At 46.1% G+C, this 26,904-nt stretch overlaps 1 protein-coding gene across 1 annotated transcript in view; it reads right to left on the reverse strand.

The window, feature by feature from the left end:
* LOC135570142 (unconventional myosin-XV-like) overlaps positions 1 to 26,904 on the reverse strand; it is a gene marked incomplete at its 3' end in the record, with an annotated part of 178,975 nt that overhangs the window by 26,461 nt on the left and 125,610 nt on the right. Inside the window, exons 13-15 of the mRNA XM_065016219.1 lie at positions 24,125 to 24,220; positions 20,676 to 20,807; positions 20,419 to 20,544 (exon numbers count right to left, since the gene is read on the reverse strand). Of these exons, the coding sequence (XP_064872291.1) occupies positions 20,419 to 20,544; positions 20,676 to 20,807; positions 24,125 to 24,220 (354 nt within the window). The remainder of the gene's footprint in view (positions 1 to 20,418; positions 20,545 to 20,675; positions 20,808 to 24,124; positions 24,221 to 26,904) is intronic.

The following is a 26,904-nucleotide window of genomic DNA, read 5'->3' on the forward strand; positions in this document are numbered from 1 at the left end:
TAGTTCACCATGCTAGTAAGGAGGATGTTAGTTCACCATGCTAGTAAGGAGGAGTGTTAGTTCACCATGCTAGTAAGGAGTAGTGTTAGTTCACCATGCTAGTAAGGAGGAGTGTTAGTTCACCATGCTAGTAAGGAGGAGTGTTAGTTCACCATGCTAGTAAGGAGGAGTGTTAGTTCACCATGCTAGTAAGGAGGAGTGTTGTTCACCATGCTAGTAAGGAGGAGTGTTAGTTCACCATGCTAGTAAGGAGGAGTGTTAGTTCACCATGCTAGTAAGGAGGAGTGTTAGTTCACCATGCTAGTAAGGAGGAGTGTTAGTTCACCATGCTAGTAAGGAGGAGTGTTAGTTCACCATGCTAGTAGGAGGAGTGTTAGTTCACCATGCTAGTAAGGAGGAGTGTTAGTTCACCATGCTGGTAAGGAGTGTTAGTTCACCATGCTGGTAGTGTTAGTTCACCATGCTAGTAAGGAGGAGTGTTAGTTCACCATGCTAGTAAGGAGTGTTAGTTCACCATGCTGGTAAGGAGGAGTGTTAGTTCACCATGCTGGTAAGGAGAGTGTTAGGAGGAGTGTTAGTTCACCATGCTAGTAAGGAGGAGTGTTAGTTCACCATGCTAGAGGAGGAGTGTTAGTTCACCATGCTAGTAAGGAGGAGTGTTAGTTCACCATGCTAGTAAGGAGTGTTAGTTCACCATGCTGGTAAGGAGGAGTGTTAGTTCACCATGCTGGTAAGGAGGAGTGTTAGTTCACCATGCTAGTAAGGAGGAGTGTTAGTTCACCATGCTAGTAAGGAGGAGTGTTAGTTCACCATGCTAGTAAGGAGGAGTGTTAGTTCACCATGCTAGTAAGGAGGAGTGTTAGTTCACCATGCTAGTAAGGAGGAGTGTTAGTTCACCATGCTAGTAAGGAGTGTTAGTTCACCATGCTGGTAAGGAGGAGTGTTAGTTCACCATGCTAGTAAGGAGGAGTGTTAGTTCACCATGCTAGTAAGGAGGAGTGTTAGTTCACCATGCTAGTAAGGAGGAGTGTTAGTTCACCATGCTAGTAAGGAGGAGTGTTAGTTCACCATGCTAGTAAGGAGGAGTGTTAGTTCACCATGCCAGTAAGGAGGAGTGTTAGTTCACCATGCTAGTAAGGAGGAGTGTTAGTTCACCATGCTAGTAAGGAGGAGTGTTAGTTCACCATGCTAGTAAGGAGGAGTGTTAGTTCACCATGCTGGTAAGGAGGAGTGTTAGTTCACCATGCTAGTAAGGAGGAGTGTTAGTTCACCATGCTAGTAAGGAGGAGTGTTAGTTCACCATGCTAGTAAGGAGGAGTGTTAGTTCACCATGCTAGTAAGGAGGAGTGTTAGTTCACCATGCTGGTAAGGAGGAGTGTTAGTTCACCATGCTAGTAAGGAGGAGTGTTAGTTCACCATGCTAGTAAGGAGGAGTGTTAGTTCACCATGCTAGTAAGGAGGAGTGTTAGTTCACCATGCTAGTAAGGAGGAGTGTTAGTTCACCATGCTAGTAAGGAGGAGTGTTAGTTCACCATGCTAGTAAGGAGGAGTGTTAGTTCACCATGCTAGTAAGGAGGAGTGTTAGTTCACCATGCTAGTAAGGAGGAGTGTTAGTTCACCATGCTAGTAAGGAGGAGTGTTAGTTCACCATGCTAGTAAGGAGGAGTGTTAGTTCACCATGCATGCTAGTAAGGAGGAGTGTTAGTTCACCATGCTAGTAAGGAGGAGTGTTAGTTCACCATGCTAGTAAGGAGGAGTGTTAGTTCACCATGCTAGTAAGGAGGAGTGTTAGTTCACCATGCTAGTAAGGAGGAGTGTTAGTTCACCATGCTAGTAAGGAGTTCACCATGCTGGAGTGTTAGTTCACCATGCTAGTAAGGAGGAGTGTTAGTTCACCATGCTAGTAAGGAGGAGTGTTAGTTCACCATGCTAGTAAGGAGGAGTGTTAGTTCACCATGCTAGTAAGGAGGAGTGTTAGTTCACCATGCTAGTAAGGAGTGTTAGTTCACCATGCTGGTAAGGAGGAGTGTTAGTTCACCATGCTAGTAAGGAGGAGTGTTAGTTCACCATGCTAGTAAGGAGGAGTGTTAGTTCACCATGCTAGTAAGGAGGAGTGTTAGTTCACCATGCTAGTAAGGAGGAGTGTTAGTTCACCATGCTAGTAAGGAGGAGTGTTAGTTCACCATGCTAGTAAGGAGGAGTGTTAGTTCACCATGCTAGTAAGGAGGAGTGTTAGTTCACCATGCTAGTAAGGAGGAGTGTTAGTTCACCATGCTAGTAAGGAGGAGAACTCTGAGTGTTAGTTCACCATGCTGGTAAGGAGGAGTGTTAGTTCACCATGCTAGTAAGGAGGAGTGTTAGTTCACCATGCTAGTAAGGAGGAGTGTTAGTTCACCATGCTAGTAAGGAGGAGTGTTAGTTCACCATGCTAGTAAGGAGGAGTGTTAGTTCACCATGCTAGTAAGGAGGAGTGTTAGTTCACCATGCTAGTAAGGAGTGTTAGTTCACCATGCTAGTAAGGAGGAGTGTTAGTTCACCATGCTAGTAAGGAGGAGTGTTAGTTCACCATGCTAGTAAGGAGGAGTGTTAGTTCACCATGCTAGTAAGGAGGAGTGTTAGTTCACCATGCTAGTAAGGAGGAGTGTTAGTTCACCATGCTAGTAAGGAGGAGTGTTAGTTCACCATGCTGGTAAGGAGGAGTGTTAGTTCACCATGCTGGTAAGGAGGAGTGTTAGTTCACCATGCTGGTAAGGAGGAGTGTTAGTTCACCATGCTGGTAAGGAGGAGTGTTAGTTCACCATGCTGGTAAGGAGGAGTGTTAGTTTCAGTTCACCATGCTAGTAAGGAGGAGTGTTAGTTCACCATGCTGGTAAGGAGGAGTGTTAGTTCACCATGCTAGTAAGGAGGAGTGTTAGTCAAGGAGGAGTGTTAGTTCACCATGCTGGTAAGGAGGAGTGTTAGTTCACCATGCTAGTAGGAGGAGTGTTAGTTCACCATGCTGGTAAGGAGGAGTGTTAGTTCACCATGCTGGTAAGGAGGAGTGTTAGTTCACCATGCTAGTAAGGAGGAGTGTTAGTTCACCATGCTAGTAAGGAGGAGTGTTAGTTCACCATGCTAGTAAGGAGGAGTGTTAGTTCACCATGCTAGTAAGGAGGAGTGTTAGTTCACCATGCTGGTAAGGAGGAGTGTTAGTTCACCATGCTAGTAAGGAGGAGTGTTAGTTCACCATGCTAGTAAGGAGGAGTGTTAGTTCACCATGCTAGTAAGGAGGAGTGTTAGTTCACCATGCTAGTAAGGAGGAGTGTTAGTTCACCATGCTAGTAAGGAGGAGTGTTAGTTCACCATGCTAGTAAGGAGTGAGTGTTAGTTCACCATGCTAGTAAGGAGGAGTGTTAGTTCACCATGCTAGTAAGGAGGAGTGTTAGTTCACCATGCTAGTAAGGAGGAGTGTTAGTTCACCATGCTAGTAAGGAGGAGTGTTAGTTCACCATGCTAGTAAGGAGGAGTGTTAGTTCACCATGCTAGTAAGGAGTGTTAGTTCACCATGCTAGTAAGGAGGAGTGTTAGTTCACCATGCTGGTAAGGAGGAGTGTTAGTTCACCATGCTAGTAAGGAGGAGTGTTAGTTCACCATGCTAGTAAGGAGGAGGAGTGTTAGTTCACCATGCTGGTAAGGAGGAGTGTTAGTTCACCATGCTGGTAAGGAGGAGTGTTAGTTCACCATGCTAGTAAGGAGAACTCTGAGTGTTAGTTCACCATGCTGGTAAGGAGGAGTGTTAGTTCACCATGCTAGTAAGGAGGAGTGTTAGTTCACCATGCTAGTAAGGAGGAGTGTTAGTTCACCATGCTAGTAAGGAGGAGTGTTAGTTCACCATGCTAGTAAGGAGGAGAACTCTGAGTGTTAGTTCACCATGCTGGTAAGGAGGAGTGTTAGTTCACCATGCTAGTAAGGAGTGTTAGTTCACCATGCTAGTAAGGAGGAGTGTTAGTTCACCATGCTAGTAAGGAGGAGTGTTAGTTCACCATGCTAGTAAGGAGGAGTGTTAGTTCACCATGCTAGTAAGGAGGAGTGTTAGTTCACCATGCTAGTAAGGAGGAGTGTTAGTTCACCATGCTAGTAAGGAGGAGTGTTAGTTCACCATGCTAGTAAGGAGGAGTGTTAGTTCACCATGCTAGTCACCATGCTAGTAAGGAGTGTTAGTTCACCATGCTGGTAAGGAGGAGTGTTAGTTCACCATGCTGGTAAGGAGGAGTGTTAGTTCACCATGCTAGTAAGGAGGAGTGTTAGTTCACCATGCTAGTAAGGAGGAGTGTTAGTTCACCATGCTAGTAAGGAGGAGTGTTAGTTCACCATGCTAGTAAGGAGGAGTTAGTTCACCACTCTGAGTGTTAGTTCACCATGCTGGTTAGTTCACCATAAGGAGGAGTGTTAGTTCACCATGCTAGTAAGGAGGAGTGTTAGTTCACCATGCTAGTAAGGAGGAGTGTTAGTTCACCATGCTAGTAAGGAGGAGTGTTAGTTCACCATGCTAGTAAGGAGGAGTGTTAGTTCACCATGCTAGTAAGGAGGAGTGTTAGTTCACCATGCTAGTAAGGAGGAGTGTTAGTTCACCATGCTAGTAAGGAGGAGTGTTAGTTCACCATGCTAGTAAGGAGGAGTGTTAGTTCACCATGCTAGTAAGGAGGAGTGTTAGTTCACCATGCTAGTAAGGAGGAGTGTTAGTTCACCATGCTAGTAAGGAGGAGTGTTAGTTCACCATGCTAGTAAGGAGGAGTGTTAGTTCACCATGCTAGTAAGGAGGAGTGTTAGTTCACCATGCTAGTAAGGAGGAGTGTTAGTTCACCATGCTAGTAAGGAGGAGTGTTAGTTCACCATGCTAGTAAGGAGGAGTGTTAGTTCACCATGCTAGTAAGGAGGAGTGTTAGTTCACCATGCTGGTAAGGAGGAGTGTTAGTTCACCATGCTGGTAAGGAGGAGTGTTAGTTCACCATGCTAGTAAGGAGGAGTGTTAGTTCACCATGCTGGTAAGGAGGAGTGTTAGTTCACCATGCTAGTAAGGAGGAGTGTTAGTTCACCATGCTAGTAAGGAGGAGTGTTAGTTCACCATGCTAGTAAGGAGGAGTGTTAGTTCACCATGCTGGTAAGGAGGAGTGTTAGTTCACCATGCTAGTAAGGAGGAGTGTTAGTTCACCATGCTAGTAAGGAGGAGTGTTAGTTCACCATGCTAGTAAGGAGGAGTGTTAGTTCACCATGCTAGTAAGGAGTGTTAGTTCACCATGCTAGTAAGGAGGAGTGTTAGTTCACCATGCTAGTAAGGAGGAGTGTTAGTTCACCATGCTAGTAAGGAGGAGTGTTAGTTCACCATGCTAGTAAGGAGTGTTAGTTCACCATGCTAGTAAGGAGGAGTGTTAGTTCACCATGCTAGTAAGGAGGAGTGTTAGTTCACCATGCTAGTAAGGAGGAGTGTTAGTTCACCATGCTAAGGAGTAAGTTCACCATGAGGAGTGTTAGTTCACCATGCTGGTAAGGAGGAGTGTTAGTTCACCATGCTGGTAAGGAGGAGTGTTAGTTCACCATGCTAGTAAGGAGGAGTGTTAGTTCACCATGCTAGTAAGGAGGAGTGTTAGTTCACCATGCTAGTAAGGAGGAGTGTTAGTTCACCATGCTGGTAAGGAGGAGTGTTAGTTCACCATGCTAGTAAGGAGGAGTGTTAGTTCACCATGCTAGTAAGGAGGAGTGTTAGTTCACCATGCTAGTAAGGAGGAGTGTTAGTTCACCATGCTAGTAAGGAGGAGTGTTAGTTCACCATGCTAGTAAGGAGGAGTGTTAGTTCACCATGCTAGTAAGGAGGAGTGTTAGTTCACCATGCTAGTAGTGTTAGTTCACCATGCTAGGAGGAGTGTTAGTTCACCATGCTAGTAAGGAGGAGTGTTAGTTCACCATGCTAGTAGGAGGAGTGTTAGTTCACCATGCTAGTAAGGAGGAGTGTTAGTTCACCATGCTAGTAAGGAGGAGTGTTAGTTCACCATGCTAGTAGGAGGAGTGTTAGTTCACCATGCTAGTAAGGAGGAGTGTTAGTTCACCATGCTAGTACCATGGAGGAGTGTTAGTTCACCATGCTAGTAAGGAGGAGTGTTAGTTCACCATGCTGGTAAGGAGGAGTGTTAGTTCACCATGCTAGTAAGGAGGAGTGTTAGTTCACCATGCTAGTAAGGAGGAGTGTTAGTTCACCATGCTGGTAAGGAGGAGTGTTAGTTCACCATGCTAGTAAGGAGGAGTGTTAGTTCACCATGCTGGTAAGGAGGAGTGTTAGTTCACCATGCTAGTAAGGAGGAGTGTTAGTTCACCATGCTAGTAAGGAGGAGTGTTAGTTCACCATGCTAGTAAGGAGGAGTGTTAGTTCACCATGCTAGTAAGGAGGAGTGTTAGTTCACCATGCTAGTAAGGAGGAGTGTTAGTTCACCATGCTAGTAAGGAGGAGTGTTAGTTCACCATGCTAGTAAGGAGTGTTAGTTCACCATGCTAGTAAGGAGGAGTGTTAGTTCACCATGCTAGTAAGGAGGAGTGTTAGTTCACCATGCTAGTAAGGAGGAGTGTTAGTTCACCATGCTAGTAAGGAGGAGTGTTAGTTCACCATGCTAGTAAGGAGGAGTGTTAGTTCACCATGCTAGTAAGGAGGAGTGTTAGTTCACCATGCTAGTAAGGAGGAGTGTTAGTTCACCATGCTAGTAAGGAGTGTTAGTTCACCATGCTAGTAAGGAGTGTTAGTTCACCATGCTGGTAAGGAGGAGTGTTAGTTCACCATGCTGGTAAGGAGGAGTGTTAGTTCACCATGCTAGTCACCATGCTGGAGGAGTGTTAGTTCACCATGCTGGTAAGGAGGAGTGTTAGTTCACCATGCTAGTAAGGAGGAGTGTTAGTTCACCATGCTAGTAAGGAGGAGTGTTAGTTCACCATGCTAGTAAGGAGGAGTGTTAGTTCACCATGCTAGTAAGGAGTTCACCATGAGTGTTAGTTCACCATGCTAGTAAGGAGGAGTGTTAGTTCACCATGCTAGTAAGGAGGAGTGTTAGTTCACCATGCTAGTAAGGAGGAGTGTTAGTTCACCATGCTAGTAAGGAGGAGTGTTAGTTCACCATGCTGGTAAGGAGGAGTGTTAGTTCACCATGCTAGTAAGGAGGAGTGTTAGTTCACCATGCTAGTAAGGAGGAGTGTTAGTTCACCATGCTAGTAAGGAGAGGAGTGTTAGTTCACCATGCTAGTAAGGAGGAGTGTTAGTTCACCATGCTAGTAAGGAGGAGTGTTAGTTCACCATGCTAGTAAGGAGGAGTGTTAGTTCACCATGCTAGTAAGGAGGAGTGTTAGTTCACCATGCTAGTAAGGAGGAGTGTTAGTTCACCATGCTAGTAAGGAGGAGTGTTAGTTCACCATGCTAGTAAGGAGGAGTGTTAGTTCACCATGCTAGTAAGGAGGAGTGTTAGTTCACCATGCCAGTAAGGAGGAGTGTTAGTTCACCATGCTAGTAAGGAGGAGTGTTAGTACACCATGCTAGTAAGGAGTGTTAGTTCACCATGCTGGTAAGGAGGAGTGTTAGTTCACCATGCTGGTAAGGAGGAGTGTTAGTTCACCATGCTAGTAAGGAGGAGTGTTAGTTCACCATGCTAGTAAGGAGGAGTGTTAGTTCACCATGCTAGTAAGGAGGAGTGTTAGTTCACCATGCTAGTAAGGAGGAGAACTCTGAGTGTTAGTTCACCATGCTGGTAAGGAGGAGTGTTAGTTCACCATGCTAGTAAGGAGGAGTGTTAGTTCACCATGCTAGTAAGGAGGAGTGTTAGTTCACCATGCTAGTAAGGAGGAGTGTTAGTTCACCATGCTAGTAAGGAGGAGTGTTAGTTCACCATGCTAGTAAGGAGGAGTGTTAGTTCACCATGCTAGTAAGGAGGAGTGTTAGTTCACCATGCTAGTAAGGAGGAGTGTTAGTTCACCATGCTGGTAAGGAGGAGTGTTAGTTCACCATGCTAGTAAGGAGGAGTGTTAGTTCACCATGCTAGTAAGGAGGAGTGTTAGTTCACCATGCTAGTAAGGAGGAGTGTTAGTTCACCATGCTAGTAGGGAGGAGTGTTAGTTCACCATGCTAGTAAGGAGGAGTGTTAGTTCACCATGCTAGTAGTAGTTCACCAGGAGGAGTGTTAGTTCACCATGCTAGTAAGGAGGAGTGTTAGTTCACCATGCTAGTAAGGAGGAGTGTTAGTTCACCATGCTAGTAGGAGGAGTGTTAGTTCACCATGCTGGTAAGGAGGAGTGTTAGTTCACCATGCTAGTAAGGAGGAGTGTTAGTTCACCATGCTAGTAAGGAGGAGTGTTAGTTCACCATGCTAGTAAGGAGGAGTGTTAGTTCACCATGCTAGTAAGGAGGAGTGTTAGTTCACCATGCTAGTAAGGAGGAGTTAGTTCACCATGCTAGTAAGGAGGAGTGTTAGTTCACCATGCTGGTAAGGAGGAGTGTTAGTTCACCATGCTAGTAAGGAGGAGTGTTAGTTCACCATGCTAGTAAGGAGGAGTGTTAGTTCACCATGCTAGTAAGGAGGAGTGTTAGTTCACCATGCTGGTAAGGAGGAGTGTTAGTTCACCATGCTAGTAAGGAGGAGTGTTAGTTCACCATGCTAGTAAGGAGGAGTGTTAGTTCACCATGCTAGTAAGGAGGAGTGTTAGTTCACCATGCTAGTAAGGAGGAGTGTTAGTTCACCATGCTAGTAAGGAGGAGTGTTAGTTCACCATGCTAGTCACCAGGAGGAGTGTTAGTTCACCATGCTAGTAAGGAGGAGTGTTAGTTCACCATGCTAGTAAGGAGTGTTAGTTCACCATGCTGGTAAGGAGGAGTGTTAGTTCACCATGCTAGTAAGGAGGAGTGTTAGTTCACCATGCTAGTAAGGAGGAGAACTCTGAGTGTTAGTTCACCATGCTGGTAAGGAGGAGTGTTAGTTCACCATGCTAGTAAGGAGAACTCTGAGTGTTAGTTCACCATGCTGGTAAGGAGGAGTGTTAGTTCACCATGCTAGTAAGGAGGAGTGTTAGTTCACCATGCTAGTAAGGAGGAGTGTTAGTTCACCATGCTAGTAAGGAGGAGTGTTAGTTCACCATGCTAGTAAGGAGGAGAACCATGCTAGTAAGGAGGAGTGTTAGTTCACCATGCTAGTAAGGAGTGGTTCACCATGGTAAGGAGTGTTAGTTCACCATGCTAGTAAGGAGGAGTGTTAGTTCACCATGCTAGTAAGGAGGAGTGTTAGTTCACCATGCTAGTTCACCATGGAGGAGTGTTAGTTCACCATGCTAGTAAGGAGGAGTGTTAGTTCACCATGCTAGTAAGGAGGAGTGTTAGTTCACCATGCTAGTAAGGAGGAGTGTTAGTTCACCATGCTAGTAAGGAGGAGTGTTAGTTCACCATGCTAGTAAGGAGGAGTGTTAGTTCACCATGCTAGTAAGGAGGAGTGTTAGTTCACCATGCTAGTAAGGAGGAGTGTTAGTTCACCATGCTAGTAAGGAGTGTTAGTTCACCATGCTAGTAAGGAGGAGTGTTAGTTCACCATGCTAGTAAGGAGGAGTGTTAGTTCACCATGCTAGTAAGGAGGAGTGTTAGTTCACCATGCTAGTAAGGAGGAGTGTTAGTTCACCATGCTAGTAAGGAGGAGTGTTAGTTCACCATGCTAGTAAGGAGGAGTGTTAGTTCACCATGCTAGTAAGGAGGAGTGTTAGTTCACCATGCTAGTAAGGAGGAGTGTTAGTTCACCATGCTAGTAAGGAGGAGTGTTAGTTCACCATGCTAGTAAGGAGGAGTGTTAGTTCACCATGCTAGTAAGGAGGAGTGTTAGTTCACCATGCTAGTAAGGAGGAGTGTTAGTTCACCATGCTAGTAAGGAGGAGTGTTAGTTCACCATGCTAGTAAGGAGGAGTGTTAGTTCACCATGCTGGTAAGGAGGAGTGTTAGTTCACCATGCTGGTAAGGAGGAGTGTTAGTTCACCATGCTAGTAAGGAGGAGTGTTAGTTCACCATGCTAGTAAGGAGGAGTGTTAGTTCACCATGCTAGTAAGGAGGAGTGTTAGTTCACCATGCTGGTAAGGAGTGTTAGTTCACCATGCTGGTAAGGAGGAGTGTTAGTTCACCATGCTAGTAAGGAGGAGTGTTAGTTCACCATGCTAGTAAGGAGGAGTGTTAGTTCACCATGCTAGTAGGAGGAGTGTTAGTTCACCATGCTGGTAAGGAGGAGTGTTAGTTCACCATGCTAGTAAGGAGGAGTGTTAGTTCACCATGCTAGTAAGGAGGAGTGTTAGTTCACCATGCTAGTAAGGAGGAGTGTTAGTTCACCATGCTGGTAAGGAGGAGTGTTAGTTCACCATGCTAGTAAGGAGTGTTAGTTCACCATGCTGGTAAGGAGGAGTGTTAGTTCACCATGCTGGTAAGGAGGAGTGTTAGTTCACCATGCTAGTAAGGAGTGTTAGTTCACCATGCTAGTAAGGAGGAGTGTTAGTTCACCATGCTAGTAAGGAGGAGTGTTAGTTCACCATGCTAGTAAGGAGGAGTGTTAGTTCACCATGCTGGTAAGGAGGAGTGTTAGTTCACCATGCTAGTAAGGAGGAGTGTTAGTTCACCATGCTAGTAAGGAGGAGTGTTAGTTCACCATGCTAGTAAGGAGGAGTGTTAGTTCACCATGCTAGTAAGGAGGAGTGTTAGTTCACCATGCTAGTAAGGAGGAGTGTTAGTTCACCATGCTAGTAAGGAGGAGTGTTAGTTCACCATGCTAGTAAGGAGGAGTGTTAGTTCACCATGCTAGTAAGGAGGAGTGTTAGTTCACCATGCTAGTAAGGAGGAGTGTTAGTTCACCATGCTAGTAGGAGGAGTGTTAGTTCACCATGCTAGTAAGTTCACCATGAGGAGTGTTAGTTCACCATGCTAGTAAGGAGTGTTAGTTCACCATGCTAGTAAGGAGTGTTAGTTCACCATGCTGGTAAGGAGGAGTGTTAGTTCACCATGCTAGTAAGGAGGAGTGTTAGTTCACCATGCTAGTAAGGAGGAGAACTCTGAGTGTTAGTTCACCATGCTGGTAAGGAGGAGTGTTAGTTCACCATGCTAGTAAGGAGAACTCTGAGTGTTAGTTCACCATGCTGGTAAGGAGGAGTGTTAGTTCACCATGCTAGTAAGGAGGAGTGTTAGTTCACCATGCTAGTAAGGAGGAGTGTTAGTTCACCATGCTAGTAAGGAGGAGTGTTAGTTCACCATGCTAGTAAGGAGGAGTGTTAGTTCACCATGCTAGTAAGGAGGAGTGTTAGTGTTAGTTCACCATGCTAGTAAGGAGGAGTGTTAGTTCACCATGCTAGTAAGGAGGAGTGTTAGTTCACCATGCTAGTAAGGAGGAGTGTTAGTTCACCATGCTAGTAAGGAGGAGTGTTAGTTCACCATGCTAGTAAGGAGGAGTGTTAGTTCACCATGCTAGTAAGGAGGAGTGTTAGTTCACCATGCTAGTAAGGAGGAGTGTTAGTTCACCATGCATGCTAGTAAGGAGGAGTGTTAGTTCACCATGCTAGTCACCATGCTGGAGGAGTGTTAGTTCACCATGCTAGTAAGGAGGAGTGTTAGTTCACCATGCTGGTAAGGAGGAGTGTTAGTTCACCATGCTAGTAAGGAGGAGTGTTAGTTCACCATGCTAGTAAGGAGGAGTGTTAGTTCACCATGCTAGTAAGGAGGAGTGTTAGTTCACCATGCTAGTAGGAGGAGGAGTGTTAGTTCACCATGCTGGTAAGGAGGAGTGTTAGTTCACCATGCTAGTAAGGAGGAGTGTTAGTTCACCATGCTAGTAAGGAGGAGTGTTAGTTCACCATGCTAGTAAGGAGGAGTGTTAGTTCACCATGCTAGTAAGGAGGAGTGTTAGTTCACCATGCTAGTAAGGAGGAGTGTTAGTTCACCATGCTAGTAAGGAGGAGTGTTAGTTCACCATGCTAGTAAGGAGGAGTGTTAGTTCACCATGCTAGTAAGGAGGAGTGTTAGTTCACCATGCTAGTAAGGAGGAGTGTTAGTTCACCATGCTAGTAAGGAGGAGTGTTAGTTCACCATGCTAGTAAGGAGGAGTGTTAGTTCACCATGCTAGTAAGGAGGAGTGTTAGTTCACCATGCTAGTAAGGAGGAGTGTTAGTTCACCATGCTAGTAAGGAGGAGTGTTAGTTCACCATGCTAGTAAGGAGTTCACCAGTGTTAGTTCACCATGCTGGTAAGGAGGAGTGTTAGTTCACCATGCTGGTAAGGAGGAGTGTTAGTTCACCATGCTGGTAAGGAGGAGTGTTAGTTCACCATGCTGGTAAGGAGGAGTGTTAGTTCACCATGCTGGTAGGAGTGGAGGAGTGTTAGTTCACCATGCTAGTAAGGAGGAGTGTTAGTTCACCATGCTAGTAGGAGGTGGAGTGTTAGTTCACCATGCTGGTAAGGAGGAGTGTTAGTTCACCATGCTAGTGAGGAGTGTTAGTTCACCATGCTGGTAAGGAGGAGTGTTAGTTCACCATGCTGGTAAGGAGGAGTGTTAGTTCACCATGCTAGTAAGGAGTGTTAGTTCACCATGCTAGTAAGGAGGAGTGTTAGTTCACCATGCTAGTAAGGAGGAGTGTTAGTTCACCATGCTAGTAAGGAGGAGTGTTAGTTCACCATGCTGGTAAGGAGGAGTGTTAGTTCACCATGCTAGTAAGGAGGAGTGTTAGTTCACCATGCTAGTAAGGAGGAATGTTAGTACACCATGCTAGTAAGGAGGAGTGTTAGTTCACCATGCTAGTAAGGAGGAGTGTTAGTTCCCCATGCTAGTAAGGAGGAGTGTTAGTTCACCATACTAGTAAGGAGGAGTGTTAGTTCCCCATGCTAGTAAGGAGGAGTGTTAGTTCACCATGCCAGTAAGGAGGAGTGTTAGTTCACCATGCTAGTAAGGAGGAGTGTTAGTTCACCATGCTAGTAAGGAGTGTTAGTTCACCATGCTAGTAAGGAGGAGTGTTAGTTCACCATGCTAGTAAGGAGTGTTAGTTCACCATGCTAGTAAGGAGTGTTAGTTCACCATGCTGGTAAGGAGGAGTGTTAGTTCACCATGCTAGTAAGGAGGAGTGTTAGTTCACCATGCTAGTAAGGAGGAGAACTCTGAGTGTTAGTTCACCATGCTGGTAAGGAGGAGTGTTAGTTCACCATGCTAGTAAGGAGAACTCTGAGTGTTAGTTCACCATGCTGGTAAGGAGGAGTGTTAGTTCACCATGCTAGTAAGGAGGAGTGTTAGTTCACCATGCTAGTAAGGAGGAGTGTTAGTTCACCATGCTAGTAAGGAGGAGTGTTAGTTCACCATGCTAGTAAGGAGGTGTTAGTTCACCACTCTAAGGAGGAGTGTTAGTTCACCATGCTGGTAAGGAGGAGTGTTAGTTCACCATGCTAGTAAGGAGTGTTAGTTCACCATGCTAGTAAGGAGGAGTGTTAGTTCACCATGCTAGTAAGGAGGAGTGTTAGTTCACCATGCTAGTAAGGAGGAGTGTTAGTTCACCATGCTAGTAAGGAGGAGTGTTAGTTCACCATGCTAGTAAGGAGGAGTGTTAGTTCACCATGCTAGTAAGGAGGAGAGTTCACCATGCTAGTAAGGAGGAGTGTTAGTTCACCATGCTAGTAAGGAGGAGTGTTAGTTCACCATGCTAGTAAGGAGGAGTGTTAGTTCACCATGCTAGTAAGGAGGAGTGTTAGTTCACCATGCTGGTAAGGAGGAGTGTTAGTTCAGTTCACCATGCTGGTAAGGAGGAGTGTTAGTTCACCATGCTAGTAAGTAAGGATGGAGTGTTAGTTCACCATGCTAGTAAGGAGGAGTGTTAGTTCACCATGCTAGTAAGGAGGAGTGTTAGTTCACCATGCTAGTAAGGAGGAGTGTTAGTTCACCATGCTGGTAAGGAGGAGTGTTAGTTCACCATGCTGGTAAGGAGGAGTGTTAGTTCACCATGCTGGTAAGGAGGAGTGTTAGTTCACCATGCTAGTAAGGAGGAGTGTTAGTTCACCATGCTAGTAAGGAGGAGTGTTAGTTCACCATGCTAGTAAGGAGGAGTGTTAGTTCACCATGCTGGTAAGGAGGAGTGTTAGTGCTGGTAAGGAGGAGTGTTAGTTCACCATGCTAGTAAGGAGGAGTGTTTCACCATGCTAGTAAGGAGGAGTGTTAGTTCACCATGCTAGTAAGGAGTTATTCACCATGTGTTAGTTCACCATGCTAGTAAGGAGGAGTGTTAGTTCACCATGCTAGTAAGGAGTGAGTGTTAGTTCACCATGCTAGTAAGGAGGAGTGTTAGTTCACCATGCTAGTAAGGAGGAGTGTTAGTTCACCATGCTAGTAAGGAGGAGTGTTAGTTCACCATGCTAGTAAGGAGGAGTGTTAGTTCACCATGCTAGTAAGGAGGAGTGTTAGTTCACCATGCTAGTAAGGAGGAGTGTTAGTTCACCATGCTAGTAAGGAGGAGTGTTAGTTCACCATGCTGGTAAGGAGGAGTGTTAGTTCACCATGCTGGTAAGGAGGAGGTGTTAGTTCACCATGCTGGTAAGGAGGAGTGTTAGTTCACCATGCTGGTAAGGAGGAGTGTTAGTTCACCATGCTGGTAAGGAGGAGTGTTAGTTCACCATGCTGGTAAGGAGGAGTGTTAGTTCACCATGCTGGTAAGGAGGAGTGTTAGTTCACCATGCTGGTAAGGAGGAGTGTTAGTTCACCATGCTAGTAAGGAGGAGTGTTAGTTCACCATGCTAGTAAGGAGGAGTGTTAGTTCACCATGCTAGTAAGGAGGAGTGTTAGTTCACCATGCTAGTAAGGAGGAGTGTTAGTTCACCATGCTAGTAAGGAGGAGTGTTAGTTCACCATGCTGGTAAGGAGGAGTGTTAGTTCACCATGCTAGTAAGGAGGAGTGTTAGTTCACCATGTGTTAGTTCACCATGCTAGTAAGGAGGAGTGTTAGTTCACCATGCTAGTAAGGAGGAGTGTTAGTTCACCATGCTAGTAAGGAGGAGTGTTAGTTCACCATGCTGGTAAGGAGGAGTGTTAGTTCACCATGCTGGTAAGGAGGAGTGTTAGTTCACCATGCTGGTAAGGAGGAGTGTTAGTTCACATGCATGTTCACCATGGTAAGGAGGAGTGTTAGTTCACCATGCTGGTAAGGAGGAGTGTTAGTTCACCATGCTGGTAAGGAGGAGTGTTAGTTCACCATGCTGGTAAGGAGGAGGAGTTCACCATGCTGGTAAGTGTTAGTTCACCATGCTGGTAAGGAGGAGTGTTAGTTCACCATGCTAGTAAGTAGGAGGTTCACCATGCTGGTAAGGAGGAGTGTTAGTTCACCATGCTAGTAAGGAGGAGTGTTAGTTCACCATGCTAGTAAGGAGGAGTGTTAGTTCACCATGCTAGTAAGGAGGAGTGTTAGTTCACCATGCTAGTAAGGAGGAGTGTTAGTTCACCATGCTGGTAAGGAGGAGTGTTAGTTCACCATGCTGGTAAGGAGGAGTGTTAGTTCACCATGCTAGTAAGGAGGAGTGTTAGTTCACCATGCTAGTAAGGAGGAGTTAGTTCACCATGCTAGTGTTAGTTCACCATGCTAGTAAGGAGGAGTGTTAGTTCACCATGCTAGTAAGGAGGAGTGTTAGTTCACCATGCTGGTAAGGAGGAGTGTTAGTTCACCATGCTAGTAAGGAGGAGTGTTAGTTCACCATGCTAGTAAGGAGGAGTGTTAGTTCACCATGCTAGTAAGGAGGAGTGTTAGTTCACCATGCTAGTAAGGAGGAGTGTTAGTTCACCATGCTAGTAAGGAGGAGTGTTAGTTCACCATGCTAGTAAGGAGGAGTGTTAGTTCACCATGCTAGTAAGGAGGAGTGTTAGTTCACCATGCTAGTAAGGAGGAGTGTTAGTTCACCATGCTAGTAAGGAGGAGTGTTAGTTCACCATGCTAGTAAGGAGGAGTGTTAGTTCACCATGCTAGTAAGGAGGAGTGTTAGTTCACCATGCTAGTAAGGAGGAGTGTTAGTTCACCATGCTAGTAAGGAGGAGTGTTAGTTCACCATGCTGGTAAGGAGGAGTGTTAGTTCACCATGCTAGTAAGGAGGAGTGTTAGTTCACCATGCTGGTAAGGAGGAGTGTTAGTTCACCATGCTAGTAAGGAGGAGTGTTAGTTCACCATGCTAGTAGGAGGAGGAGTTCACCATGCTAGTAAGGAGGAGTGTTAGTTCACCATGCTGGTAAGGAGGAGTGTTAGTTCACCATGCTAGTAAGGAGGAGTGTTAGTTCACCATGCTAGTAAGGAGGAGTGTTAGTTCACCATGCTAGTAAGGAGGAGTGTTAGTTCACCATGCTAGTAAGGAGGAGTGTTAGTTCACCATGCTAGTAAGGAGGAGTGTTAGTTCACCATGCTAGTAAGGAGGAGTGTTAGTTCACCATGCTAGTAAGGAGGAGTGTTAGTTCACCATGCTGGTAAGGAGGAGTGTTAGTTCACCATGCTAGTAAGGAGGAGTGTTAGTTCACCATGCTGGTAAGGAGGAGTGTTAGTTCACCATGCTAGTAAGGAGGAGTGTTAGTTCACCATGCTAGTAAGGAGGAGTGTTAGTTCACCATGCTAGTAAGGAGGAGTGTTAGTTCACCATGCTGGTAAGGAGGAGTGTTAGTTCACCATGCTAGTAAGGAGGAGTGTTAGTTCACCATGCTGGTAAGGAGGAGTGTTAGTTCACCATGCTAGTAAGGAGGAGGAGTGTTAGTTCACCATGCTAGTAAGGAGGAGTGTTAGTTCACCATGCTGGTAAGGAGGAGTGTTAGTTCACCATGCTGGTAAGGAGGAGTGTTAGTTCACCATGCTGGTAAGGAGGAGTGTTAGTTCACCATGCTGGTAAGGAGGAGTGTTAGTTCACCATGCTAGTAAGGAGGAGTGTTAGTTCACCATGCTGGTAAGGAGGAGTGTTAGTTCACCATGCTAGTAAGGAGGAGTGTTAGTTCACCATGCTAGTAAGGAGGAGTGTTAGTTCACCATGCTGGTAAGGAGGAGTGTTAGTTCACCATGCTAGTAAGGAGTGTTAGTTCACCATGCTGGTAAGGAGGAGTGTTAGTTCACCATGCTAGTAAGGAGGAGTGTTAGTTCACCATGCTAGTAAAGGAGGAGTGTTAGTTCACCATGCTAGTAAGGAGGAGTGTTAGTTCACCATGCTAGTAAGGAGGAGTGTTAGTTCACCATGCTAGTAAGGAGGAGTGTTAGTTCACCATGCTAGTAAGGAGGAGTGTTAGTTCACCATGCTAGTAAGGAGGAGTGTTAGTTCACCATGCTAGTAAGGAGGAGTGTTAGTTCACCATGCTAGTAAGGAGGAGTTCACCATGTTAGTTCACCATGCTAGTAAGGAGGAGTGTTAGTTCACCATGCTAGTAAGGAGGAGGAGTGTTAGTTCACCATGCTAGTAGGAGGAGTGTTAGTTCACCATGCTAGTAGGAGGAGTGTTAGTTCACCATGCTAGTAAGGAGGAGTGTTAGTTCACCATGCTAGTAAGGAGGAGTGTTAGTTCACCATGCTAGTAAGGAGGAGTGTTAGTTCACCATGCTAGTAAGGAGGAGTGTTAGTTCACCATGCTAGTAAGGAGGAGAACTCTGAGTGTTAGTTCACCATGCTGGTAAGGAGGAGTGTTAGTTCACCATGCTAGTAAGGAGAACTCTGAGTGTTAGTTCACCATGCTGGTAAGGAGGAGTGTTAGTTCACCATGCTAGTAAGGAGGAGTGTTAGTTCACCATGCTAGTAAGGAGGAGTGTTAGTTCACCATGCTAGTAAGGAGGAGTGTTAGTTCACCATGCTAGTAAGGAGGAGTGTTAGTTCACCATGCTAGTAAGGAGGAGAACTCTGAGTGTTAGTTCACCATGCTGGTAAGGAGGAGTGTTAGTTCACCATGCTAGTAAGGAGTGTTAGTTCACCATGCTAGTAAGGAGGAGTGTTAGTTCACCATGCTAGTAAGGAGGAGTGTTAGTTCACCATGCTAGTAAGGAGGAGTGTTAGTTCACCATGCTAGTAAGGAGGAGTGTTAGTTCACCATGCTAGTAAGGAGGAGTGTTAGTTCACCATGCTAGTAAGGAGGAGTGTTAGTACACCATGCTAGTAAGGAGGAGTGTTAGTTCACCATGCCAGTAAGGAGGAGTGTTAGTTCACCATGCTAGTAAGGAGTGTTAGTTCACCATGCTGGTAAGGAGGAGTGTTAGTTCACCATGCTGGTAAGGAGGAGTGTTAGTTCACCATGCTAGTAAGGAGGAGTGTTAGTTCACCATGCTAGTAAGGAGGAGTGTTAGTTCACCATGCTAGTAAGGAGGAGTGTTAGTTCACCATGCTAGTAAGGAGGGAGAACCATGCTAGTGAGTGTTAGTTCACCATGCTGGTAAGGAGGAGTGTTAGTTCACCATGCTGTAAGGAGGAGTGTTGTTCACCATGCTAAGGAGGAGTGTTAGTTCACCATGCTAGTAAGGAGGAGTGTTAGTTCACCATGCTAGTGGAGGAGGAGTGTTAGTTCACCATGCTAGTAAGGAGGAGTGTTAGTTCACCATGCTAGTAAGGAGGAGTGTTAGTTCACCATGCTAGTAAGGAGGAGTGTTAGTTCACCATGCTAGTAAGGAGGAGTGTTAGTTCACCATGCTAGTAAGGAGGAGTGTTAGTTCACCATGCTAGTAAGGAGGAGTGTTAGTTCACCATGCTAGTAAGGAGGAGTGTTAGTTCACCATGGTAAGGAGGAGTGTTAGTTCACCATGCTAGTAAGGAGGAGTGTTAGTTCACCATGCTAGTAAGGAGGAGTGTTAGTTCACCATGCTAGTAAGGAGGAGTGTTAGTTCACCATGCTAGTAAGGAGGAGTGTTAGTTCACCATGCTAGTAAGGAGGAGTGTTAGTTCACCATGCTGGTAAGGAGGAGTGTTAGTTCACCATGCTGGTAAGGAGGAGTGTTAGTTCACCATGCTGGTAAGGAGGAGTGTTAGTTCACCATGCTGGTAAGGAGGAGTGTTAGTTCACCATGCTAGTAAGGAGGAGTGTTAGTTCACCATGCTAGTAAGTGTTAGTTCACCATGCTAGGAGTGTTAGTTCACCATGCTAGTAAGGAGGAGTGTTAGTTCACCATGCTAGTAAGGAGGAGTGTTAGTTCACCATGCTAGTAAGGAGGAGTGTTAGTTCACCATGCTAGTAAGGAGTGTTAGTTCACCATGCTAGTAGTTCACCTAGTAAGGATGCTAGTAAGGAGGAGTGTTAGTTCACCATGCTAGTAAGGAGGAGTGTTAGTTCACCATGCTAGTAAGGAGGAGTGTTAGTTCACCATGCTAGAGGAGGTGTTAGTTCACCATGCTAGTAAGGAGGAGTGTTAGTTCACCATGCTAGTAAGGAGGAGTGTTAGTTCACCATGCTAGTAAGGAGGAGTGTTAGTTCACCATGCTAGTAAGGAGGAGTGTTAGTTCACCATGCTAGTAAGGAGGAGTGTTAGTTCACCATGCTAGTAAGGAGGAGTGTTAGTTCACCATGCTAGTAAGGAGGAGTGTTAGTTCACCATGCTAGTAAGGAGGAGTGTTAGTTCACCATGCTAGTAAGGAGGAGTGTTAGTACACCATGCTGGTAAGGAGGAGTGTTAGTTCACCAAAAGCTTTTCATTTGAGTTTTTTAATATTCACAATAAATGGGAACATCATCCAACCAACGAGCTGCGTTGGGGAAACTGATTCTGCTCTCATCCTGTTGGGTCTCATCGGGATTCACTACATACACACTACCCACAACTATAGGTGTGTGTTATCTGGCAGGTGTGTGTGTGTACCTGTTAGGAGTGTGTGTGTGTGTACCTGGCAGGTGTGTGTGTGTGTACCTGGCAGGTGTGTGTGTGTGTACCTGACAGGTGTGTGTGTGTTCCTGGCAGGTGTGTGTGTGTGTTCCTGGCAGGTGTGTGTGTGTGTACCTGGTAGGAGTGTGTGTGTACCTGGCAGGTGTGTGTGTGTACCTGGCAGGTGTGTGTGTGTGTACCTGGCAGGTGTGTGTGTGTGTTCCTGGCAGGTGTGTGTGTGTACCTGGCAGGTATGTGTGTGTACCTGGCAGGTGTGTGTACCTGGCAGGTGTGTGTGTGTGTATTCCTGGCAGGTGTGTGTGTGTACCTGGCAGGTGTGTGTGTACCTGGCAGGAGTGTGTGTGTGGGGGTGTACCTGGTAGGAGTGTGTGTGTACCTGACAGGTGTGTGTGTGTGTACCTGACAGGTGTGTGTGTGTACCTGGCAGGTATGTGTGTGTGTGTGTGTACCTGGCAGGTATGTGTGTGTGTGTGTGTACCTGGCAGGTATGTGTGTGTGGGGGTGTACCTGGCAGGTGTCTGTACCTGGCAGGTGTGTGTGTGTGTGTGAGTGTGTGTACCTGGTAGGTGACTGGGCCAGCGAAGTGTTTGATGGTGAATTCTGGGAGGGGCATCTTTGGCTTCAGGTAGATCTTGTTGTTACCATGGTGATAATGACACTTCTGGAGGAAGGTGTGGTCTGTCGCCTAGCAACAGAGGAACAGAGCATCAACCAATGACTCAGCACAGTCAAGTGTGTGTGTGTGTGTGTGTGTGTGTGTGTGTGTGTGTGTGTGTGTGTGTGTGTGTGTGTGTGTGTGTGTGTGTGTGTGTGTACCTGGGGAAAGCAGCTCTGGTCATCCAGGATCTTCAGTATCCCATGGGGCTTAGAGGAGATGAGGTCGATGCAGGACTGGTTGTCGCTGAACGGGATGTCCTGCCAGGGGATCTGCTCCCTGTTGTACTCCTCCTGACAGACACATGACATACAGGCTTCATAAAGCATTATAACACTTTGGAACAGGACATACTGCCAGGGGATCTGCTCCCTGTTGTACTCCTCCTGACAGACACATGACATACAGGCTTCATAAAGCATTATAACACTTTGGAACAGGACATACTGCCAGGGGATCTGCTCCCTGTTGTACTCCTCCTGACAGACACATGACATACAGGCTTCATAAAGCATTATAACACTTTGGAACAGGACATACTGCCACGGGATCTGCTCCCTTCTGTCCTCTTATAACCCTGCCTCTTATAGAAGACATGTCAGTCTCCTGTCCTCTTATAACCCTGCCTCTTATAGAAGACATGTCAGTCTCCTGTCCTCTTATAACCCTGCCTCTTATAGAAGACATGTCAGTCTCCTGTCCTCTTATAACCCTGCCTCTTATATAAGACATGTCAGTCTCCTGTCCTCTTATAACCCTGCCTCTTATATAAGACATGTCAGTCTCCTGTCCTCTTATAACCCTGCCTCTTATAGAAGACATGTCAGTCTCCTGTCCTCTTATAACCCTGCCTCTTATATAAGACATGTCAGTCTCCTGTCCTCTTATAACCCTGCCTCTTATATAAGACATGTCAGTCTCCTGTCCTCTTATAACCCTGCCTCTTATATAAGACATGTCAGTCTCTCCTCTTATAACCCTGCCTCTTATAAGACATGTCAGTCCCTGCCTCTATAACCCTGCCTCTTATAGAAGACATGTCAGTCTCCTGTCCTCTTATAACCCTGCCTCTTATAGAAGACATGTCAGTCTCCTGTCCTCTTATAACCCTGCCTCTTATATAAGACATGTCAGTGTCCTGTCCTCGTATAACCCTGTCCTCTTATATAAGAGATGTCAGTCTCCTGTCCTCTTATAACCCTGCCTCTTCAATGAGTATCTGATATAAGACATGTCAGTCTCCTGTCCTCTTATAACCCTGTCTCTTATATAAGACATGTCAGTCTCCTGTCCTCTTATAACCCTGCCTCTTATATAAGACATGTCAGTCTCCTGTCCTCTTATAACCCTGCCTCTTATATAAGACATGTCAGTGTCCTGTCCTCTTATAACCCTGCCTCTGATATAAGACATGTCAGTCTCCTGTCCTCTTATAACCCTGCCTCTTATATAAGACATGTCAGTCTCCTGTCCTCGTATAACCCTGTCCTCTTATATAAGAGATGTCAGTCTCCTGTCCTCTTATAACCCTGCCTCTTCAATGAGTATCTGATATAAGACATGTCAGTCTCCTGTCCTCTTATAACCCTGTCTCTTATATAAGACATGTCAGTCTCCTGTCCTCTTATAACCCTGTCTCTTATATAAGACATGTCAGTGTCCTGTCCTCTTATAACCCTGTCTCTTATATAAGACATGTCAGTGTCCTGTCCTCTTATAACCCTGCCTCTTATATAAGACATGTCAGTCTCCTGTCCTCTTATAACCCTGTCCTCTTATATAAGACATGTCAGTGTCCTGTCCTCTTATAACCCTGCCTCTTATATAAGACATGTCAGTCTCCTGTCCTCTTATATAAGACATGTCAGTCTCCTGTCCTCTTATAACCCTGCCTCTTATATAAGACATGTCAGTCTCCTGTCCTCTTATAACCCTGCCTCTTCAATGAGTATCTGATATAAGACATGTCAGAGTCCTGTCCTCTTATAACCCTGTCTCTTATATAAGACATGTCAGTCTCCTGTCCTCTTATAACCCTGTCTCTGATATAAGACATGTCAGTCTCCTGTCCTCTTATAACCCTGCCTCTTCAATGAGTATCTGATTAAAGACATGTCAGTCTCCTGTCCTCTTATAACCCTGCCTCTTATATAGGCCCTAAAAATTGTCAAAGACTCCAGCCACCCTAGTCATAGACTGTTCTCTCTGCTACCGCACGGCAAGCGGTACCTGAGCGCCAAGTCTAGGTCAAAAAGGCTTCTAAACAGCTTCTACCCCCAGGCCATAAGACTCCTGAACAGCTTCTACCCACCAAGCCATAAGACTCCTGAACAGCTTCTACCCCCCAGCTATAAGACTCCTGAACAGCTTCTACCCCCCAGCTATAAGACTCCTGAACAGCTTCTACCCCCCAGCCATAAGACTCCTGAACAGCTTCTACCCCCCAGCTATAAGACTCCTGAACAGCTTCTACCCCCCAGCTATAAGACTCCTGAACAGCTTCTACCCCCCAGCCATAAGACTCCTGAACAGCTTCTACCCCCCAGCTATAAGACTCCTGAACAGCTTCTACCCCCAGGCCATAAGACTCCTGAACAGCTTCTACCCCCCCCAAGCCATTAGACTGCTGAACAGCTTCTACCCCCAACCCCCAAGCCATCAGACTCCTGAACAGCTTCTACCCCCAACCCCAAGCCATCAGACTGCTGAACAGCTTCTACCCCCAGCTATAAGACTCCTGAACAGCTTCTACCCCCCAGGCTATAAGACTTCTGAACTGCTTCTACCCCCAGGCTATAAGACTTCTGAACTGCTTCTACCCCCCAGGCTATAAGACTCCTGAACAGCTTCTACCCCCCAGGCTATAAGACTCCTGAACAGCTTCTACCCCCCAAGCCATAAGACTCCTGAACAGATAATCACATTGCTACCCAGACCATTTGCATTCTATGCCTGTGATATGTGGTTATCCCACCTAGCAATCACCTAGCTATCTTCAGATGAACGCAGTAACTGTAAGTCTCTCTGGATAAGAACGTCTGCTAAATGACCAACATGTTAATGTAAAATAACACACCACATAAAGGCTTCATAAGGCTTCCTGCTTCATAAGGCTTCATAAGGCTTCATAATGCTTCATAAGGCTTCATACAGGCTTCATACAGGCTTCGTAAGGCTTCATAAGGCTTCATACAGGCTTCATACTGCTTCATAATGCTTCATTAAGGCTTCGTAAGGCTTCATACTGCTTCATAAGGCTTCATAAGGCTTCATAATGCTTCATAAGGCTTCATACAGGCTTCATACAGGCTTCATAAGGCTTCATAAGGCTTCATAATGCTTCATAGGCTTCATAAGGCTTCATAATGCTTCATAAGGCTTCATACAGGCTTCATACAGGCTTCATAAGGCTTCATAATGCATACTAACAATTAGAACAGGACATCCTGCCAGAGGATCTGCTCCCTTCTGTACTTCTCCTGACAGGCAGATGACAAATAGGCTTCATACAGGCTTCATAATGCTTCATAAGGCTTCATAAGGCTTCATACAGGCTTCATAATGCTTCATAAGGCTTCATACAGGCTTCAAAACGCATAATAACTCTCACCTGCTCCTGTCTGAAGACGATCCTATTGAAGAAGAACTGCAGGTACTCATTAGCATAGTTAATACACAGCTGCTCAAAGCTGTTGAAGGACAGGTCCTGGAGGAGACAGAGATACGGGGTTAGATACAGCTAAATGACAGAGATGTTGAAGGTCCTGGAGGAGACAGAGATACAGCTAACTGACAGAATAATGACAGAGATGTTGAAGGTCCTGGAGGAGACAGAGATACAGCTAACTGACAGAATAATGACAGAGATGTTGAAGGTCCTGGAGGAGACAGAGATACTGGGTTAGATACAGCTAACTGACAGAATAATGGCAGAGATGTTGAAGGTCCTGGAGGAGACAGAGATACTGGGTTAGATACAGCTAACTGACAGAATAATGACAGAGATGTTGAAGGTCCTGGAGGAGACAGAGATACAGCTAACTGACAGAATAATGACAGAGATGTTGAAGGTCCTGGAGGAGACAGAGATACTGGGTTAGATACAGCTAACTGACAGAATAATGACAGAGATGTTGAAGGTCCTGGAGGAGACAGAGATACAGCTAACTGACAGAATAATGACAGAGATGTTGAAGGTCCTGGAGGAGACAGAGATACAGCTAACTGACAGAATAATGACAGAGATGTTGAAGGTCCTGGAGGAGACAGAGATACTGGGTTAGATACAGCTAACTGACAGAATAATGACAGAGATGTTGAAGGTCCTGGAGGAGACAGAGATACAGCTAACTGACAGAATAATGACAGAGATGTTGAAGGTCCTGGAGGAGACAGAGATACTGGGTTAGATACAGCTAAATGACAGAATAATGACAGAGATGTTGAAGGTCCTGGAGGAGACAGAGATACAGCTAAATGACAGAATAATGACAGAGATGTTGAAGGTCCTGGAGGAGACAGAGATACAGCTAACTGACAGAATAATGACAGAGATGTTGAAGGTCCTGGAGGAGACAGAGATACTGGGTTAGATACAGCTAACTGACAGAATAATGACAGAGATGTTGAAGGTCCTGGAGGAGACAGAGATACAGCTAACTGACAGAATAATGACAGAGATGTTGAAGGTCCTGGAGGAGACAGAGATACAGCTAAATGACAGAATAATGACAGAGATGTTGAAGGTCCTGGAGGAGACAGAGATACTGGGTTAGATACAGCTAACTGACAGAATAATGACAGAGATGTTGAAGGTCCTGGAGGAGACAGAGATACTGGGTTAGATACAGCTAACTGAAGAATAATGACAGAGATGTTGAAGGTCCTGGAGGAGACAGAGATACAGCTAACTGACAGAATAATGACAGAGATGTTGAAGGTCCTGGAGGAGACAGAGATACTGGGTTAGATACAGCTAACTGAAGAATAATGGAAAAACAAGTTAATGAGGGATACAAGGTATATTGAAAGCAGATGCTTCCACACCCATGTGTTCCTGAGTTAATTTAGTAATTAGCAAGGTAAAGTAATATATTTAAATATATATATATATATTATAATAATTGAACCTTTATTTAACTAGGCAGGGAGGGAGAGAGAGGTGGAGGGAGGGAGGGAGGGAGAGATGGAGGGAGGGAGGGAGGGACAGACAGAGGGAGAGAGAAGTGGAGGGACAGACAGAGGGAGAGAGAGATGGAGGGAGAGAGATGGAGGGACGGAGGGAGGGAGAGACGGAGGGAGGGAGAGAGATGGAGGGAGAGACAGAGGGAGAGAGATGGAGGGACGGAAGGAGAGAGATGGAGGGACAGAGGGAGAGAGATGGAGGGACGGAGGGAGAGATGGAGGGACGGAGGGAGAGATGGAGGGACAGAGGGAGAGAGATGGAGGGACGGAGGGAGAGAGATGGAGGGACGGAGGGAGAGAGATGGAGGGACAGACAGAGGGAGAGAGATGGAGGGACAGACAGAGGGAGAGAGATGGAGGGAGAGAGATGGAGGGACAGAGGGAGAGAGATGGAGGGACAGACAGAGGGAGAGAGATGGAGGGACAGACAGAGGGAGAGAGAGACAGAGGGAGAGAGAGGTGGAGGGACAGAAAGAGGGAGAGAGATGGAGGGACAGACAGAGGGAGAGAGAGATGGAGGGACAGACAGAGGGAGAGAGAGATGGATAGAGGGACGGAGGGAGAGAGATGGAGGGACGGAGGGAGAGAGATGGAGGGACGGACAGAGGGAGAGAGTTGGAGGGACGGAGGGAGAGAGATGGAGGGACGGAGGGAGAGAGATGGAGGAACAGACAGAGGGAGAGAGATGGAGGGACAGACAGAGGGAGAGAGAGAGATGGAGGGACAGACAGAGGGAGAGAGAGAGATGGAGGGACGGACAGAGGGAGAGAGTTGGAGGGACGGAGGGAGAGAGATGGAGGGACGGAGGGAGAGAGATGGAGGGACGGAGGGAGAGAGATGGAGGGAACAGACAGAGGGAGAGAGATGGAGGGACAGAGGGAGAGAGAGATGCAGGGACAGAGGGAGAGAGAGATGGAGGGACAGACAGAGGAAGAGAGTTGGAGGGACGGAGGGAGAGAGATGGAGGGACGGAGGGAGAGAGATGGAGGGACGGAGGGAGTGAGAGATGGAGGGACAGACAGAGGGAGTGAGAGATGGAGGGACAGAGGGAGTGAGAGATGGAGGGACAGAGGGAGAGAGAGATGGAGGGACAGACAGAGGGAGAGAGAGATGGAGGGACAGACAGAGGGAGAGAGAGATGGAGGGACAGAGGGAGAGAGATGGAGGGACGGAGGGAGAGAGACAGAGGTAGAGAGAGATGGAGGG

Source organism: Oncorhynchus nerka, unplaced genomic scaffold (assembly GCF_034236695.1).
Source record: "Oncorhynchus nerka isolate Pitt River unplaced genomic scaffold, Oner_Uvic_2.0 unplaced_scaffold_1076, whole genome shotgun sequence".
In the NCBI taxonomy this organism is placed as follows: Eukaryota; Metazoa; Chordata; class Actinopteri; order Salmoniformes; family Salmonidae; genus Oncorhynchus; species Oncorhynchus nerka.